Consider the following 20,357-nt stretch of genomic DNA (forward strand, 5'->3'; position numbering starts at 1 on the left):
CATAATTTATTCCAAAAACTCTCCTGGACTATGTTTGGTTGTATTAAATAATGTTTGATTATTTACTGTTTTACCATTTACTCAGTCCAGGGTGATGATCATGCATTTTGCATTAATGATGATGGACTGTCTAAGTTTGAAAGCCGGAGAGTATGTCTGCATAATGCATAATCTGCAGAGTAACCTTGCTTGAAGGCACAGGCTGTACAGGTTATCGTCACAGCTACTAGCTAATGTCCCAACTGTCCCTTTGTTTCTCTGAACTGAGGTTTCACTTTTATTTACAGAAAAGAAGTGGTATTTATTTATGTACGCAAAAGTAAGCCAGGCTTCCCCCAAAAAATGTGATACAAAAAAATATGCTAAATAATTGTTCTTTCATGTCTCTGTGTTTTCATAAATGTCCTTCAATTCGCAAGAGGCTGAATGTATCTCACCGGAGAAAGCATCCGAGCGAAGGAAACAGCGCCACTCTATCTCAGTAGGTGTTGCCCATCTATCTGATGCTGTCTGATCAAAAAGAGTGTGATCTTGTTGCCGCCGTAGCATTGAACGCAAGGGCAGCCAGCGAGCATTTGGCCTCCCTTGATAATAATAATAAAAAAGAATAGCCATACTGAGTGAGCTCAAATGTGAAGGGTCCTGGCGCACCCAAAAAAAGTGTCAAAGGAAGCCAGATTGGATATGGCTACAGACCTATCACATCAGAAGCCAAACGTCATTGACAGAAAAAAAAATGCATCTCGTTGTTGTGTTGTCCTCCAGTGGCTAGCTAGCAATTTCCTAAATTAGCCATGGATAGAAATAGGGATTTGGACTTGTGGTTTTACATAATTCTCCATACTGGTCAATGATTATAACAGCGATTCTATACCAACCATAAATACAGACATAGTGCTCCTGGCCTGAGAGGATGGAAGTTCAACATATAGCTAGATGTAGTAGGCTAATGTCAATTAACTGGCCTGGCTTTTCGTTGCCCATGAAAGGAAATTAGGCTAGTGAGCAAACATTTTACTGTTAGCCAGGTAGCCTAAAAGTGTGTACTGAACGACAGAGTCATAGATCATTTAAATCAAATCAAATCATCATTGCCCATGAAAGGAAATTAGGCTAGCGAGCAAACATTTTACTGTTAGCCAGGTAGCCAAAAAGTGTGTACTGAACGACAGTCATAGATCATTTAAATCAAATCAAATTTTATTAGTCAAATGCTCCGAATACAACAGGTGTAGACCTTACAGTGAAACGCTTACTTACGAGCCCCTAACCAACAATGCAGTTAAAAATATATTGATAAGAAATAAAAGTAACAAGTAACTAAAGAGCAGCAGTAAAAAACTATTGTGAGACTATATACAGGGGGGTACCGGTAGAGAGGCAATGTGCGGGGGTACAGGTTAGTTGAGGTAATATGTACATGTAGGTAGAGTTATTAAAGTGATTATGCATAGATGATAACAACAGAGCGTAGCAGCGGTGTAAAAGAGTGGCGGGGGGGTAGCCATAGTCTGCAAATAGTCTGGGTAGTCTGGGTAGCCATTTGATTAGGTGATCAGGAGTCTTATGTCTTGGGGGTAGAAGCTGTTTAGAAGCCTCTTAGACCTAGACTTGGCGCTCCGGTTCCGCTTGCCGTGCGGTAGCAGAGAGAACAGTCTATGACTAGGGTGGCTGGAGTCTTTGACAATTTTTAGGGCCTTCCTCTGATACCGCCTGGTATAGAGGTCCTGGCAGGAAGCTTGGCCCAAGTGATGTCCTGGGCCTTGCCTTGCGGTCGGAGGCTGAGCAGTTGCCATACCAGGTAGCTGCCATACCAGGCAGTGATGCAACCCATCAGGATGCTCTCGATGGTGCAGCTGTAGAACCTTTTGAGGATCTGAGAACCCATGCCAAATCTTTTCAGTCTCCTGAGGGGGAATAGGTTTTGTTGTGCCCTCTTCATGACTGTCTTGGTGCGTTTGGACCATGTTAGTTCGTTGGTGATGTGTACACCAAGGAACTTGAAGCTCTCAACCTGCTCCACTGCAGCCCTGTCGATGAGAATAGGGGCGTGCTTGGTCCTCTTTTTCCTGTAGTCCACAATCATCTCCTTTGTCTTGATCACGTTGAGGGAAAGGTTGTTGCCCTGGCACCACACGGCCAGGTTTCTGACCTCCTCCCTATAGGCTGTCTCGTCGTTGTCGGTGATCAGGCCTACCACTGTTGTGTCATCGGCAAACTTAATGATGGTGTTGGAGTCGTGCCTGGCCGTGCAGTCATGAGTGAACAGGGAGTACAGGAGGGAACTGAGCACGCACCCCTGAGGGAACCCTGTGTTGAGGATCAGTGTGGCGGATGTGTTGTTACCTACCCTTACTACCTGGGGGCGGCCTGTCAGGAAGTCCAGGATCCAGTTGCAGAGGGAGGTGTTTAGGCAACATGAAAGAGGAGGATGGCATTGGCGTTTCTCTACAAGTAGGGTGAGTCAACATGTTTTTTGTACTTGCACGCATGCACGCACACACACAGAAATCAGTATCATGGACAGCCAAATATTTAGCTTACATTGACTGGACTAAATAGTTGTTGGTACCTTTTAGTTGTTACTGTATTATTAGATGATGTTGAAATGTTGAATTTGAAATGGTGCTGGAATAGTGGAGGCAGTGCCTGTTTTCTTTGCGACTTGCGGTAACTCTCCGTGGTTCTAAATCAATAGTTGTTTAATAGTCTGAAAATGTCGGAAATACAGTGGGGCAAAAAAGTATTTAGTCAGCCACCAATTGTGCAAGTTCTCCCACTTAAAAATATGAGAGAGGCCGGTAATTTTCATCATATGTACACTTCAACTATGACAGATAAAATGAGGGAAAAAAATCCAGAAAATCACATTGTAGGATTTTTAATGAATTTATTTGCAAATTATGGTGGGACAATAAGTATTTGGTCAATAACAAAAGTTTACCTCAATACTTTGTTAAATACCCTTTGTTGGCAATGACACAGGTCAAACGTTTGCTCTAAGTCTTCACAAGGTTTTCACACACTGTTGCTGGTATTTTGGCCCATTCCTCCATGCAGATCTCCTCTAGAGCAGTGATGTTTTGGGGCTGTCGCTGGGCAACACGGACTTTCAACTCCCTCCAAAGATTTTCTATGGGGTTGAGATCTGGAGACTGGCTAGGCCACTCCAGGACCTTGAAATGCTTCTTACGAAGCCACTCCTTCGTTGCCCGAGTGGTGTGTTTGGGATTATTGTCATGCTGAAAGACCCAGCCACGTTTCATCTTCAATGCCCTTGCTGATGGAAGGAGGTTTTCACTCAAAATCTCACGATACATGGCCCCATTCATTCTTTGCTTTACACGGATCAGTCGTCCTGGTCCCTTTGCAGAAAAACAGCCCCAAAGCATGTTTCCACCCCCATGCTTCACAGTAGGTATGGTGTTCTTTGGATGCAACTCAGCATTCTTTGTCCTCCAAACACGACGTGTTGAGTTTTTACCAAAAAGTTATATTTTGGTTTCACCTGACCATATGACATTCTCCCAATCCTCTTCTGGATCATCCAAATGGTCTCTAGCAAACTTCAGACGGGCCTGGACATGTACTGGCTTAAGCAGGGGGACACGTCTGGCACTGCAGGATTTGAGTCCCTGGCGACGTAGTGTGTTACTGATGGTAGGCTTTGTTACTTTGGTCCCAGCTCTCTGCAGGTCATTCACTAGGTCCCCCCCGTGTGGTTCTGGGATTTTTGCTCACCGTTCTTGTGATCATTTTGACCCCACGGGGTGAGATCTTGCGTGGAGCCCCAGATCGAGGGAGATTATCAGTGGTCTTGTATGTCTTCCATTTCCTAATAATTGCTCCCACAGTTGATTTCTTCAAACCAAGCTGCTTACCTATTGCAGATGCAGTCTTCCCAGCCTGGTGCAGGTCTACAATTTTGTTTCTGGTGTCCTTTGACAGCTCTTTGGTCTTGGCCATAGTGGAGTTTGGAGTGTGACTGTTTGAGGTTGTGGACAGGTGTCTTTTATACTGATAACAAGTTCAAACAGGTGCCATTAATACAGGTAACGAGTGGAGGACAGAGGAGCCTCTTAACCTGTTAGGGCTAGGGGGCAGTATTGACACGGCTGGATAAAAAACGTACCCGATTTAATCTGGTTACTACTCCTGCCCAGTAACTAGAATATGCATATAATTATTGGCTCTGGATAGAAAACACCCTAAAGTTTCTAAAACTGTTTGAATGGTGTCTGTGAGTATAACAGAACTCCTATGGCAGGCCAAAACCTGAGAAGATTTCAAGCAGGAAGTGGCCTGTCTGAGAAGTAGTGTTTCATCTTGGCTCTTTTTATTGAAGACTCAGGATCTGTGCAATAACGTGACACTTCCTACGTCTTCCATAGGGTCTCAGAGCCCGGGAAAAAGTTGAACGATATCGAGGCAGGCTCTGGCTGAAACACTTTATCGCTTTTGGCAAGTGGCCACTCAGAGTACTATGGGCTTAGGCGCGTGCCCGCTTCGACCGAATGCTTTCTTTTCCTTTGTCTGTTCATCTAAACGCAGATTCCCGGTCGGAATATTATCGCTTTTTTATGAGAAAAATTGCAAAAAAAAGCTATTTTAACATCGGACATATCGAGTGCATAGAGGAGTTCTGTATCTATAATTCTTAAAATAATTGTTATGCTTTTTGTGAACGTTTATCGTGAGTAATTTAGTAAATTCACCGGCAGTGTTCGGTGGGAATGCTAGTCACATGCTAGTCACATGCTAATGTAAAAAGCTGGTTTTTGATATAAATATGAACTTGATTGAACAAAACATGCATGTATTTTATAACATAATGTCCTAGGGTTGTCATCTGATGAAGATCATCAAAGGTTAGTGCTACATTTAGCTGTGTTTGGATTTATGTGACATTATATGCTATCTTGAAAAATGGGTGTCTGATTAGTTCTGGCTGGGTACTCTGCTGACATAATCTAATGTTTTGCTTTCGTTGTAAAGCCTTTTTGAAATCGGACAGTGTGGTTAGATTAACGAGAGTCTTATCTTTAAAATGGTGTAAAATAGTCATATTTTTGAAAAATGTAAGTAATATCATATCTAAGGTATTTGAATAACGCGCCACAGGATTCAACTGGCTGTTGAGTAGGTGGGACGCTTGCGTCCCACCTAGCCCATAGAGGTTAAAGAAGAAGTTACAGGTCTGTGAGAGCCAGAAATCTTGCTTGTTTGTAGGTGACCAAATACTTATTTTCCACCATAATTTGCAAATTAATTAATTAAAAATCCTACAATGTGATTTTCTGGAGAAAGAAAATGCTCATTTTGTCTGTCATAGTTGGCGTGTACCTACTGGCCTCTCTTATCTTTTTAACTTCTCTAGGGCCAGTGGGACGAAATCGTCCCACCTACGTAACAGCCAGTGGAATCCTGTGGCGCGTTATTCAAATACCTTAGAAATGCTATTACTTCAATTTCTCAAACATATGACTATTTTAGACCATTTTAAAGACAAGACTCTCGTTAATCTAACCACACTGTCCGATTTCAAAAAGGCTTTACAACGAAAGCAAAACATTAGATTATGTCAGCAGAGTACCCAGCCAGAAATAATCAGACACCCATTTTTCAAGCTAGCATATAATGTCACAAAAACCCAGAAGACAGCTAAATGCAGCACTAACCTTTGATGATCTTCATCAGATGACACACCTAGGACATTATGTTATACAATACATGCATGTTTTGTTCAATCAAGTTCATATTTATATCAAAAACCAGCTTTTTACATTAGCATGTGACGTTCAGAACTAGCATACCCCCCGCAAACTTCCGGTGAATTTACTAAAAATGTACTAAATTACTCACGATAAACGTTCACAAAAAGCATAACAATTATTTTAAGAATCATAGATACAGAACTCCTCTATGCACTCGATATGTCCGATTTTAAAATAGCTTTTCGGTGAAAGCACATTTTGCAATATTCTCAGTAGATAGCCCGGCATCACAGGGCTAGCTATTTAGACACCCAGCAAGTTTAGCACTCACCAAAGTCAGATTTACTATAAGAAAAATGTTATTACCTTTGCTGTTCTTCGTCAGAATGCACTCCCAGGACTTCTACTTCAATAACAAATGTTGGTTTGGTCCCAAATAATCCATTGTTATATCCAAATAGCGGCGTTTTGTTTGTGCGTTCAAGACACTATCCGAAAGGGTAAATAAGGGTGACGAGCATGGCGCATTTCGTGACAAAGAAATTCTAAATATTCCATTACCGTACTTCGAAGCATGTCAACCGCTGTTTAAAATCAATTTTTATGCCATTTTTCTCGTAAAAAAGCGATAATATTCCGACCGGGAATCTGCGTTTAGGTAAAAAGAGGAAAGAAAATAAAGCACGGGGGCGACCAGTGCACGCGCCTAAGCCCATTGTCCTCTGATCGGCCACTTGCCAAAAGCGTAAATGTGTTTCAGCCTGGGGCTGCCTCGATATCATTCAGCTTTTTCCCGGGCTCTGAGAGCCTATGGGAGCCGTAGGAAGTGTCACGTTACAGCAAAGATCCTCAGTCTTCAATAAAAAGAGCCAAGATGAACAACAACTTGTCAGACAGGCCACTTCCTGTTCAGAATCTTAGTAGTAACCAGATTAAATCGGGTACGTTTTTTATCCGGCCGTGTCAATACTGCCCCCTACCCCCAACAGGTTAAGTGGGAGAACTTGCACAATTGGTGGCTGACTAAATACTTTTTTGCCCCACTGTATTAACTTGCTTGACAATGATGTAGGTCATTTAACTGTTTGTTACATGCAAAATATTTTGTGGAGTTCACAGGACATATGTTGCTCTTCAGTTTTGTGATGGAACAAAGGTGTGGTTGAATTTATTCTGCCACTGTGTCTTCTTATTGTCTCGGCCTATATATCACGGTGTCGCAATTATCACAACACATAGGTTGTAATATGGCTTTTTTTTCCTGGCATGGTTTCAGCAGTGATTTTACCCACGCACCACTATTGCAAAAAAGTTTGACCTAATACTGTGTTAAAGTGACATTATTTACAGTGGCATTGTTTCAAGTCACTAGTGATCCATTTATTAAAGTGGCCAGTGATTGGGTCTCAATGTAGGCAGCAGCCTCTCTGAGTTAGTGATTGCTGTTTAGCAGTCTGATAGCCTTGAGATGTTTTTCAAGCTGTTTTTCAGTCTCTCGATCCCAGCTTTGATGCACCTGTACTGACCTCGCCTTCTGGATGGTAGCGGTGTGAACAGGCAGTGGCTCGGGTGGTTATTGTCCTTGATGATCTTTTTAGCCTTCCTGTGACATTGGATGCTGTAGGTGTCATGGAGGGCAGGTAGTTTGCCCCCGGTGATGCACTGTGCAGACTGCACCACCCTCTGGAGAGCCTTGCGGTTGAGGGCGTTGTAGTTGTCGTACCAGTCTGTGATACAGCCAGACAGGAGGCTCTTGATTGTGCTTCTGTAAAAGTTTGTCAGGGTTTTGGGTGACAAGCCACATTTCTTCAGCCTCCTGAGGTTGAAGAGGCGCTGTTATGCCTTCTTCACGACACTGTCTGTGTGGGTGGACCATTTCAGTTTGTCTGTGATGTGTACACCGCTGAGGAACTTAAAACTTTCCACCTTCTCCACTGCTGTCCCTTCGATGTGGTTAGGGGGTGCTGGACAACCAAATTGAAGTCAAATTGATTGATGAAATCGAAGTGTGTCAGCTGTATGGTGATTTACAATTCATAACTTACATTTTACCAGTACTACCAGTAGTAGTAGGCCAACCGATAACACCACAATGTAATGTGTTTGAAGTGATGATGCGCTGCCGAGAACAGCTAGCATGTCCCGCAAAGTACATCGCCAGTGGCACGCACACACTTGCAGATTAGCAGGTGGGGGCTTTTTGTGGCTAACAGACGAGACAATAGAAGGAGTATGCGGTGAGCAAAGTACTGGGCTCGAATTTAGTCACGCTTACTCTATATAGATAGATGCTTCTAATTGTGCATGTTATAAACCAACAAAATTCAAATGGCACTCGCACATCTGAGCAATCTTTTTTGCAGGTGCATGGTAACAGTTGAACAAGTAGAAGAAAAAGGAAACCGCACACTGCTCTTGATAGTATCACTGATCTTTAATAAGCTTACGTATCGGCCTCACGGCGTTCATCAGAGCTTTTGTGAGTTTTTTTTTAAATGAAAGAGATTCTAGGCCCAAATTTCACAGCCATAGACGACACGATCAATCAGTCCATTGGGAAATACAGAGACTTTCTACAAGCAACAAAGATCAAGAAATATCAACGAGACACAGAGGACTACCAGCTCAACCAGGTGTACGCATGGGAAGGCCCAAGGACAGGAGCACGGAGAGGCCGACGTAGGGACGCACCACTGATCAGGGGACGCAGATACGCAGAAGTGGGAGGACATGGAAACTTGGACACAGAGGCATCCACTGAGAGCGAATTCCCTACAGAGAGCGTCTCCAGCTACCATTGCACACAGTCTGTTTTTTTAGCCCGGAAGCAACACAAGGCTCCACGAAAGAAAATAAACGACGTAGGAGAGGCAAGCGGTCGAAGAGGGGACCAGAAACACAGGCCGTGGACACGGAGCTAAAGCAGGACTCAGTAATTAACCTCTCCAAAAAAGACCTTACTGACGCGCAAGTCTCAGTCTTATCTAAGGGCCTCTCTTTCGTACCTACATGCAGATAAACCATTCGATACGAAAGTAGATCTGTTTAAATTCTTTCGCAAGATTAAATTTAAGCATGTGTTTTCTCAAAGCACTGTTTTGGGCCTAGAAACAGATCAAAGAACTGGTACCCATTTTAAGCCCAAAAGCAAATTCTGTCCTATGGTTAACAAGTCCTCGATTAATACCTATTGTAGGTTAGTCAAACAAGAAGCCATGTCAGTATATACGAGACAAACAAACCACATTCAGAAGAATCTCACTAGAACAGAAGAACAGGCACTTAATGAATTATGTCACAACTTCCGCCGAAGTCGGTTCCTCTCCTTGTTCGGGCGGCGTTCGGCGGTCGGCGTTACCGGTCTTCTAGCCATCGCCGATCCACCTTTCATTGTCCATTTGTTTTGACTTGTTTACCCACACACCTGGTTTACATCCCCTCATTACTTGACGTGTATATAACCCTCTGTTCCCCCCATGTCTATGTGTGGAATTGTTTGTTGTAAAGTGTATGTGCACTTCTGACTGGTTGTAACGGGTTATTTCAACCCATATTTTGTTTTTCTGGGTGCCATTGGTTTTGCCTCATGAAACTTGCTCACAATTTGGGAGACAGAGATACTAAGGAATATCCACCAACAAACTTTATTCTAGAGCAGGCTGAATATTTTTTGACGTATAACTATTTCAGGTTTGATGATGAATACTACCTCCAAACGAATGGAACATTGATGGGCTCCACATTCGCTCCGAGCTATGCGAAACTTTATGTGGGTCTTTTTGAAGAACGTTTTGTTAATATTGAAAACGAAAATACATTTTTGAATAAAGTCCTGAAGTGGTATCGATTTTTGACGACATTTTTTTGCATATGGGAAGGAACGGGAGAAGAGCTGTCAGACTTTATACCATTACTCAGTGACATTGACACAGTCACCATTGACTGTGACACTAAACGTGTTCATTACCTCGATATGTGGATTGAGAAATCAAATGGAACCCTGTTAACAACTCTGTATAGAAAAGAAACGGACAGAAATACTCTATTACAGGGGGACAGCTTCCATCCCGAGCCATTAAAAAGAGGACTTCCAAGAAGCCAGTTTTTCAGACTGTGCCGTATATGCCAGTCCACAGAGGATTATCTAGAAAAAGCAGCGGAGATGCGCATTAGGTTTCTAAGAAGAGGCTATTCGCCACAATGTGTGGATAAAGCTCTTAATTTGGCATTGGGAAAAACACGAGATGAACTTCTACAAAACAGGCCCGCTAAAGCTAAACAACACTCCGTAATGTTCACAACCACATATACTTTGAACTCGCGAAAAGTGGAAGATGCGGTCAAGAATTATTTTATCATCGGACCCAGTTTGCCAGCTGAATTTAAAAATCCACCACTTATTGTCTATAGGAGAGGTTGCAATTTACGCGCTAAATTGGTTCATACCAACTGCCAGTCACAAAAGAAAATCAGCCAGGCTCTTTTAGCCCTCTTCCAAATGGTAGCTATAAATGCAGGGTATGCGCACAGTGCAACAATATGATGAAGTGTGAATGTTTCTGCCACCCACATACAGGAAAACGGTTCCAAAAAAATTACATTATTACGTGTTCCACCACCCATGTTATTTACATTATTAAATGTCCATGTGGGCTCTGCTATGTAGGTAAAACCTCTCGTTCTCAAACAGAGAATCAGTGAACATAAAAGTTAAATCAGGAGAAAGGACAGGGATTATCCAGTAGCAGTACATTTTCATGACCCTAAAGCATGACATTTCTACCTTTAGATTTTGTGGCATAGAGAAAGTTAAGATATCAGACAGGGGAGGTGACATTAATAATACTCTGAGTAAAAGATAATAGTTTTGGATTTTCACCCTCCAGACATTATTTCCTAAAGGTCTTAATGATGAAATGCCTATGTAGGTTATGTTGTAAATTCGAACATGAATTATGCCCCTATTTAAGATGACTCTGATGTTTTTCGTACGATGTACCCAATGATTTATGAAAACTTGCTCGGTAGGTCTATGTCCTCATTGTGGTTTTACAGACGTGTTTAATACGTCTTATTTTCACACTTGATTCGAATATTTATTGGATATTGTTATATTTGGTAGCACTTATTTGTTTTTCCTTCGCCTCCAACCCCTTTCGATGCGTGGAACGGATGTGGGTGGGGCTAGGTCTACATAAACCAACAACAACAACAAAAATGTGATGATGAAAGGTTATAGTCTATGGCTGGATTTATGTATATTTTTCCAATGCTACATTCATTTGACAGACCTATCTTGATTGACCCTCTTTCTACAAGGCCTAGTCTATGAGAGGCCTAATCATATTTGTATGAATATTTTGTTAACGCCTAGGCTATTGAGATGCATTCAGGTAATGAACTCGTTATTATGCATCAACATTAGTTGTGCTTGCAGTTGGAGAGCTCTGGAGGAACTGATGTTAGTCTATTACTACTGAGATCTGAGACCTGTCAGGACTGAAGTATGATCAGCTTCTCCCAACTAAAAACCTTCAGTATGTTGTTGTTGATTGTCACGACTTCTGCCGAAGTCGGTCCCTCTCATTGTTCGGCGGTCGATGTCACCGGCCTTCTAGCCATCGCCGATCCACTTTTCATTATCCATTTGTTTTGTCTTACACACCTGGTTTCAATCCCCCAATCCCCCATGTTTGTTTGTGAGTAATTGTTTGTATGTAATACGGTCCGTTATGTGGGCTCGCTTTATTGTATTGTATTTGTCTATTTTTTTAGTAAATTACGTTTATTTACTTATATCTGCTGTCCTGTGCCTGACTTCTCTACACAAGCTACACACAGACCTCATTACATTGATGTAGAGCTCAGTACATTGGTCTGGAATGTGTCTAAAGACTTGCTGAGGAAGGAAGTTAAGGTTGTTGTGAGAGAGGACCCTCAGATTAACCAGTTTCCGAAAGTAGTTGATGTACTGTATATAGTATCTTATCCCTCCACAGCATATCTAAACGGCTACCTTTGAATTCTATCTTCTTCAGAGAAGGGCTTTCCAGCTCTGTGTTGGGGGAGGTGGAAATATTATTGTAGTTCGTGAGTAATATCTTCAGATTGGTCAAATTGTTGGTGAAATTCAGCATATGGGTCAAACCCTCAGATTCAAAATAATGGTCGTTGTGGCTTATGTCTCACATAAACTAAACTTCTCAGTTCCTGAAACGCTGAGCAATAGAAAATGTCTAGACAGTTAGATGAGAAGTCAAGATACTTTAAGTTAGTGAGATAAGTGATCTCGGAACCATTTAGACTTCGGCTCATCGAATTTCCATAGAGATTTAGGCATCTAATGTTAGCAAGGTTCAAGAATCTGGAGTGAAGGAAGGATATGTTATTCCTGCTCATATCCAATTTTTTCCCAAACTGGCTGCACAGTTATTAACGAATGAATTCAGTGTCCCAGCCTCCTTGTCCTACTATTTGCAGCTGCATGCATACTCATCATATCTAAAACAATGAATCTCTCTCACTTCTCCTTTGTGGTAGTGCTCAGCATCTGACATTGGGGAGACATTTAAGGCTTCTCCAGAAAAATCAACAGAATTACCACTTTGAGTAGGGGACGATATGTTATTGTCTAATACATTTTTTATTTGGAAGCTTTTGAGCTCCAAGGTTGAGGTTGGTCATTTTGATGAAGTTGGTGCCCAGGTCAATGACCTTGAGGTTCTTTAGAGGAATCAATGGCCGGATATCTGCATGGGGCAGTTGTTGGAAGACAAAGCCCCTGAGGGTGAATACTTTCAGGGATTTCAGGAAGGTTCAGAGAGGGTTCAGAGTAGCTGGGTACTTCTGCAACTCGTAGTTAAAAGACAGGTCCAATTATTTGAGGTTGGTTAGAGCTCGTGGGAAGTTAGCATTTGCTATCTATCTAGCTAAAACGTTAGTTGAGAGATCAAGAACTCGCAGCTCTGTACAGTTCTGAAACCACGCCATAAGTACATATGTGAGGAAGTTACTACTGCAGACATGGTATCCTCAGTTTGGTCAACGTTTTAAAAGCATTTTAGTTAATCTGAAGTTGTGAATCGTGAGGGCATGGAACACAAGGAAATGGTGCATTGTAACAGCGTGGGCAGTTTCCACTTACGTCAAGAATCTCAAATTGGGTAAAATTATTAAAATCTTGTTGTTATAGAGATACAACTCTCTGAGACTTGTTGGTACTTTTTGGGGAATGTAGGATAGGTTATTTGACTTGAGGGATAGCAAAGTAATGTTACCAAGCTGTAGAAACGCACCCTCCTTAATTTGATAGGAAACATTACATGGGTTACGATAGTAACATTTTGGACCCAAATAAAGAATCTGTACATTAGTGATGTCAGAGAGGTTATTTTTCAGAATGGTATATATTGGATTCACCTCTAGCCTGAGCAGAATGAGGTTCGGAGGGAGACCCTTTGGGATGCTGGAGAGCTGATTCCCATCCAGATACAGAGCCTTCAGATTCCTCAGGTCTTTGAAGATGTTGTTCTTGATGGTCACATTCTCCGTGCACATGTGGTTCTTGTGGCCGATCTTGCAGCGCATGTCGATCACCATGATGTTCTCCAGGCCCTGTAAGGAGTGGAGTTGATTTAAGGGATGTGGTTGATGGTGAGGGTTAGATTGGTGGTGTTTTTGGAAATGTCATTTTGGACCTCCAGGAGTCCTCTCTCAGTGCAGTCCACATTGACACCGCTCCCGTTGCTGGCCAGGTTGACGTCACATGGCAGAGTTTTTGGGTACCAGCCTCCAGCTGCCAGCACGAAGAAGCACCACAGGCCCAGCAGCATCACCACACACACCTGAAGGGATATACACTCTGTCCTCTGACAGGGGGAATAGGACAGTGTCATTACTAGAGGGGTAATGATAATACGTTTTATTGCCTCTTAAACCACAGGACACAATAAGTCTAAGATTAAAATTCACTGCTCAATAAAATATAAAAGTATAGAAAACAATCACTTCTGTTTGCTGGGATTCAAATAAATTGTACATGACTGTGGCACACCTCAACAAAGCAATTGTAGATGGTTTGTTAACATATTAAAAGGTTATGAGGGCATTTCCCCCCCACAAAAAAATATTCTGATTCTATTGACCTTTCCTATGTTGTTCTACATAGACATAAAACTAACAGATCTATGCTTAAATATTTTCTTTCAAATATTTTGTATTAATGTTTTCGGACATCACCAGTTTCTTCTTTTTTTATCAATCTTTTGTTTCTCTCCATCCACCAGAAACACAATAGATGTACGTACTCAAGTACTTTATATTCATGAAATGTTCAGTGCCTTGCAAAAGTATTCATCCCCCTTGGCGTTTTTCCTATTTTGTTGCATTACAACCTGTAATTTAAATAGATTTTTATTTGGATTCCATGTAATGAACATACACAAAATTGTCCAAATTGGTGAAGTGAAATGAAAAAAATAACTTGTTTAAAAAAATTCTAAAAAATAAATAACTGAAAAGTGGTGCGGGCATATGTATTCACCCCCTTTGCTATGAAGTCCCTATATATGATCTGGTGCAACCAATTACCTTCAGAAGTCACATAATTAGCCCGCATCCCGTTAGCAGGATCAACAGCCAGTGAAAAAATCAGAGCGCCATATTTAAAACCAAATCTAATCATTTCTATTTCTCAAACATAGGACTATTTTACACCATTTTATAGATACACTTCTCCTGAATCGAACCACGTTGTCTGATTTCAAAAAGGCTTTACAGCGAAAGCAAAACATTAGATTATGTTAGGAGAGTACATCGACAAAAACAACCACACAGCCATTTTCCAAGCAACTAGTATGCATCACAAATACCCAAAACACAGCTAAATGCAGCACTAACCTTTGACGATCTTCATCAGATGACACTCCTAGGACATCATGTTACACAATACATGCATTTGTTGTTCTATAAAGTTCATATTTATATATAAAAACAGCATTTTACATCGGCGAGTGACGTTCAGAAAATATTTTCCCTCAAATACTGCCGGTGAATCAGTGCCACAATTTACAAAAATACTTGTCATAAACATTGATACAAAATTAAACTGTCATTCAAAGAATTATAGATGAACATCTCCTTTATGCAAACGCTATGAAAGATTTCAAAAAAGCTTCACGAGGAAAGCACTCTTTGCAATAATCTGAGTACTGAGCTCAGAAAAATACACTAGGCTATACAGATAGCCGCCATCTTGGAGTCATCTAAAATCATACATTGCATTAGAAATATTGCCTTACCTTTGATGATCTTCATCAGAAGGCACTTCCAGGTATCCCAGGTCCACAACAAATGTTGTTTTGTTCGATAAAGTCCATAATTTATGTCCAAATAACTCCTTGTTGTTCGTGCGTCCAGTAAGCTACTCCAAGTGTAGAAAGTGCGTGGACGATGTCACGACGAAAAGTAAAAAAAGTTGTATTTACGTTCGTTCAAACATGTCAAATGTTGTAAAACATCAATCTTTAGGGCCTTCAGAAGGTGAAGATTCAGTAATATTTCAACCGGACGGTTCCTGTGTCTTGAAAAAGGTTTTGGAACGGGAAGATCCATCCTCATGAACGCGCGCCAAGAAGTGATGTCACCCCTGCCTCAACAACTTTCCCTCCTTCTCATTCGGTCTCTGTTCATCGTAGACGCTTCAAACAACTTTGTAAAGACTGTCGACATCTAGTGGAAGCCGTAGGAAGTGCACAATTATTACTATGTCACTGTGTATTCAATAGGAAACGACTTGAAGAGAGCCCATGCATCCAGATTTCCACTTCCTGGTAGGATTTCTCTCAGGTTTTTGCTTGCCATATGAGTTCTGTTATACTCACAGACACCATTCAAACGTTTTTAGAAACGTCAGAGTGTTTTCTATCCAAATATACTAATAATATGCATATCCTAGCTTCTGAGTTTGAGTAGGAGGCAGTTTAATATGGGCACATATTTTTTCAGAAATTGTCAATACTGCCCTGTATCCTTAAGGAGCTGTAAGAGGTTATTAAATAACGTCCACCTGTGTGCAATGTAAGTGTCACATGATCTGTCACATGATCTCAGTATATATACACCTGTTCTGAAAGGCCCCAGAGTCTGCAACACCACTAAGCAAGGGGCACCACCAAGTAAGTGGCACCATGAAGACCAAGGAACTCTCCAAACAGGTCAGGGACAAACTTGTGGAGAAGTACAGATATATCAGAAACCTATCAGAAACTTGGGAAACTGGTCCGAATTGAAGGAATGATGGATGGCTCTAAATACAGGAAAATTCTTGAGGGAAACCGGTTTTAGTCTTCCAGAGATTTGAGACTGAGACGGAGGTTCACCTTCCAGCAGGACAATGAACCTAAGAATACTGCTAAAGCAACACTAGTGGTTTTAAGGGGAAAGATTTAAATGTCTTGGAATGGCCTAGTCAAAGGCCAGACCTCAATACAATTGAGAATCTGTGGTATGACTTAAAGATTGCTGTACACCAGTGGAACCCATCCAACTTGAAAGAGCTGGAGCAGTTTTGCCTTGAAGAATGGGCAAAAATCCCAGTGGCTAGATGTGCCAGGCTTATAGAGACATACCCCAAGAGACTTGCAGCTGTCATTGCTGTAAAAGGTGGCTCTAACAAAGTATTGACTTTGGGCGGGTGAATAGTTATGCATTCTCAAAAAAAATGTGGTCTTATTTCTTGTTTGTTTCACAATAAAAAATATTTAGCATCTTCAAAGTGGTAGGCATGTTGTGTAAATCAAATGATACAAACCCCCAAAAAATACATTTTAATTCCAGGTTGTAAGGCAACAAATTAGGAAAAATGCCAAGGGGGAGAATACTTTTGCAAGCCACTGTATTATCATATAAAAGTTATTCTTACAATCATGTGAGACAACATTGATCAGATGTTTGTGTAGATAAGAATTCTCACGGTTCATTTCTGTTCTTATTATAATATGAAAGGAGAGTTAAGAATGTGAGATGTGAAATATGGTGATGACAGTGAAAACAGATGTGCGAGTGTCTTCACTTCCCATTTGTCAGCTGACAGAGACCTGTCAATAAGCATACAACTGTTGCGTAAGGTCAAGTTCCCAAAATATATATTTTTTATTGATATTCCTTAAATCACTGTTATCTATTGTGGTGCAGGTTTAATTAAATCATGCATAAGCAGCATTTTAAGTATGTAGGCTTTCTTGGTTAATCAAATCTAATACTGTACAGCTTCATTTTATAGTGCACTGAATTATTTTACATTTTGTCACACCCTGATCTGTTTCACTTGTCTTTGTGCTTGTCTCCACCCCCCTCCAGGTGTCGCCCATCTTCCCCATTATCCCTGTGTACTTATACCTGTGTTTTCGGTTTGTCTTGTTTGTCAAGCTTACCAGTGTTTGTCCGGTCAGCTCCTGTCTGTTCCCAGCCTCTCTTTTTCTCGCCTTCCTGGTTTTTGACCCTTGCCTGTCCTGAACCCGCCCGCCTGACCACTCTGCCTGAGCCTGCCTGCTGTCCTGTACCTTTGCCCCTATCTGGATTTCCGACCTCTGCCTGACCTGACCCTGAGCCTGCCTGCCGTCCTGTACCTTTGCCTCTGTTGCTGTAATAAACATTGTTACTTCGACACGGTCTGCATCTGGGTCTTACCTTAGCCTGATACATTTATGCAGTTTGCAGCAGTACTAATTCAATTGTGGGTGAATGCAGCTTTTCTTCAGCATTTGCTCATCCTTTCTTAGTAACATTTATTGAAAAAGTATGGATACAGTTAATCTTAATTATAATAGCATAAATAAACAAGGAGGAAACTTAGACATGAGGGGACAGATTTCTCTCATGTCATAATAATGTTTACATATCTTACATTACTCATATGTATATACTGTATTTTATACCATCTATTACACCTTGCTTATGCCGCTCGGCCATCGCTCATCCATATATTTATATGTACAATTTCTCATTCACCCCTTTAGATTTGTGTGTATTAGGTAGTGTAGGGGAATTGTTAGATTACTTGTTAGATATTAATGCGCTGTCGGAACTAGAAGCACAAACATTTTGCTACACTCGCATTAACATCTGCTAACCATGTGTATGTGACCAATAAAATTTGATTTGAGCTTGCAATGCGTCTTTGCTGATGAATGCCCTGATCTCTGGCCAGTCAATTGGTTAAATTACATTCTTTCGTCTATTAATCGCTTCTAATATATCTGAAAATGACGCAATAACCATGAATTTAACCAACTGTTTGTTTATAATGAGGGACGTCCCACGTTAAACCTGGACACATAAATGGTAGGAATTTGCACTGGCTTCAGCCATGACGCCATGAGAGAAAAATTAAACATCTGCACGTCGCCTGCAGGTGCGAGCGTGTGTTTCACTGTCCAATCCGAGGCTCGAATATGATCTGAGCGCGTGATCTGAGGCTGTTTGGTCTCTTGGGCATCAACTTGGGAAAGCCTCAAGGGAGAGCGGACAGTGCTTTATAAACAAAGAGGCCAAGAAATAATTATTTGTATTTTTTTTGGTGTTGTGGAGAAAAGTGAGGCGGAGCATCCATTAAACAGTAATTCAACTTTGTCCGACCTAAATAAACTAAAGTAAAAAATAAAAAAGTTACACAATAAAATAACAATAATGAGGCTATATACAGAGGGTACCGGTACCGAGTCAATGTGCGGGGTTACACGTTAGTCAAGGTAATTTGTACATTTGTAGGTAGGGGTAATGTGACTATACGTAGATAATAAACAGGAAGTAGCAGCAGTGTAAAAACAGAGGGGGGTGGGGGGGTGTCATTGCAAATAGTCCGGGTGGCCATGAATTGTTCAGCAGTCTTATAGCTTGGGGTAGATGGTGTTAAGGGGCCTTTTGGATCTAGACTTGGCGCTCCAGTACCGCTTGCCGTGCGGTAGCAGAGTGGGTGACTTGAGTCTTTGACAATTTTTTGGGTCTTCCTCTGAAACCGCCTAGTATGTAGGTCTTGGATGGCAGGAAGCTTGGCCACAGTGATGTACTGGGCTGTACTCACTACCCTCTGTGGTGCCTTATGGTCGGATGCCGAGCAGTTGCCATACCAGGCGGTGATGCAACCGGTCAGGATGCTCTCGATGGTGCAGCTGTACAACTTTTTGAGGATTTGGGGTCCCATGCCAAATCTTTTCTGTCTCCTGAGGGTGAAAAGGCGTTGTTGTGCCCTCTTCACGGCATTCTTGGTGTGTTTGGACCATGATAGTTTGTTGGTGATGTGGACACCAAGGAACTTGAAACTCTCGAGCCGCTCCACTACAACCTCTTCAATGTGAATGGGGGTGTGTTAGGCCCTCCTTTTCCTGTAGTCCACGATCATCTCCTTTGTCTTGCTCACGTTGAGGGAGAGGTTGTCGTCCGGGCACCACACTGCCAGGTCCCTGACCTCCTCCCTATAGGCTGTCTCATCGTTATCGGTGATTAGGCCTACCACCGTTGTGTCGTCAGCAAACTTAATGATGTTGTTGGAGTCGTGCTTGGCCACACAGGGAGTACAGGAGGGGACTGAGGGCCCTGAGGAGCCCCCGTGTTGAGGTTCAGTGTGGAAGATGTGTTGTTGCCCACCCTTACCACCTGGGGGTGGCCCGTCAGGAAGTCCAGGATCCAGTTGCAGAGGGAGGTGTTTAGTCCCAGGGTCCTTAGCTTAGTGATGAGCTTTGTGGGCACTATGTTGTTGAATGCTTAGCTGTAGTCAATGAACAGCATTCTCACATAGGTGTTCCTTTTGTCCAGGTGGGAAAGGGCAGTGTGGAATGCGATTAAGATTGCGTCATCTGTGGATCTGTTGGGGCGGTATGCAAATTGGAATTGGTCTAGGGTTTCCAGGATGATGGTGTTGATGTGAGCCATGACCAGCCTTTGAAAGCACTTCATGGCTACCGACGTGAGTGCAATGGGGTGGTAGTCATTTAGGCAGGTTACCTTCACTTTCTTGGGCACAGGGACTACAATGGTCTGCTTGAAACATGTAGGTATTACAGACTCGGTCAGGGAGAGGTTAAAAATGTCAGTGAAGACACTTGCCAGTTGTACACGTCCTGGTAATCCGTCTGGCCCCGTGGCCTTGGGAATGTTGACCTGTTTAAATATCTTGCTTATATCGGCTATGGAGAGCGTGATCACACAGTCATCCGGAACAGCTGGTGCTCTTATGTATGGTTCAGTGTTGCTTGCCTAGAAGTGAGCATAAATGGCATTTAGTCCTTCTGGATTGGCTCGTGTCACTGGGCAGCTCGTGGCTGGGTTTCCCTTTGCAAGCCCTGCCACATCCGACGAGCGTCAGAGCCGGGGTAGTAGGATTCAATCTAGTCCTGTATTGATGCTCTCCCAATAGATTTTGAGGTGACATAATGTCCCCATGAGTGACAGAACACTGACCAACCCCTACACTCCGAATGTTATGCTTGCTGCCCCAACACCACAGAAAGCACTGAGCTAGGCTGAAACAAATGCATTTTGGAGCTACCTTACTCAAGAAAGCAAAAAAGAGACCATATTTGCATGCAGCTTTATTATTATTATTATTATTTATTTATTTTTTACATTGATTTTAAATGGATATGT

The 20,357-nt window shown here is 42.0% G+C and overlaps 1 protein-coding gene across 1 annotated transcript; it reads right to left on the reverse strand.

The window, feature by feature from the left end:
* Positions 1-12,184: 12,184 nt before the first annotated feature.
* On the reverse strand, positions 12,185-13,922 carry tlr7 (toll-like receptor 7). The gene is given in 5 exon segments (XM_088540369.1): positions 12,185-12,383; positions 12,385-12,728; positions 12,730-12,896; positions 12,899-13,339; positions 13,342-13,922. Coding segments are annotated over 5 exon segments (1,419 nt in total). The 5' UTR covers positions 13,610-13,922.
* Between the last annotated feature and the right edge of the window lie 6,435 nt (positions 13,923-20,357).

The sequence above is a fragment of the Salmo salar genome, chromosome 21 (genome assembly GCF_965601325.2).
Source record: "Salmo salar chromosome 21, fSalSal1, whole genome shotgun sequence".
Lineage (NCBI taxonomy): Eukaryota > Metazoa > Chordata > Actinopteri > Salmoniformes > Salmonidae > Salmo > Salmo salar.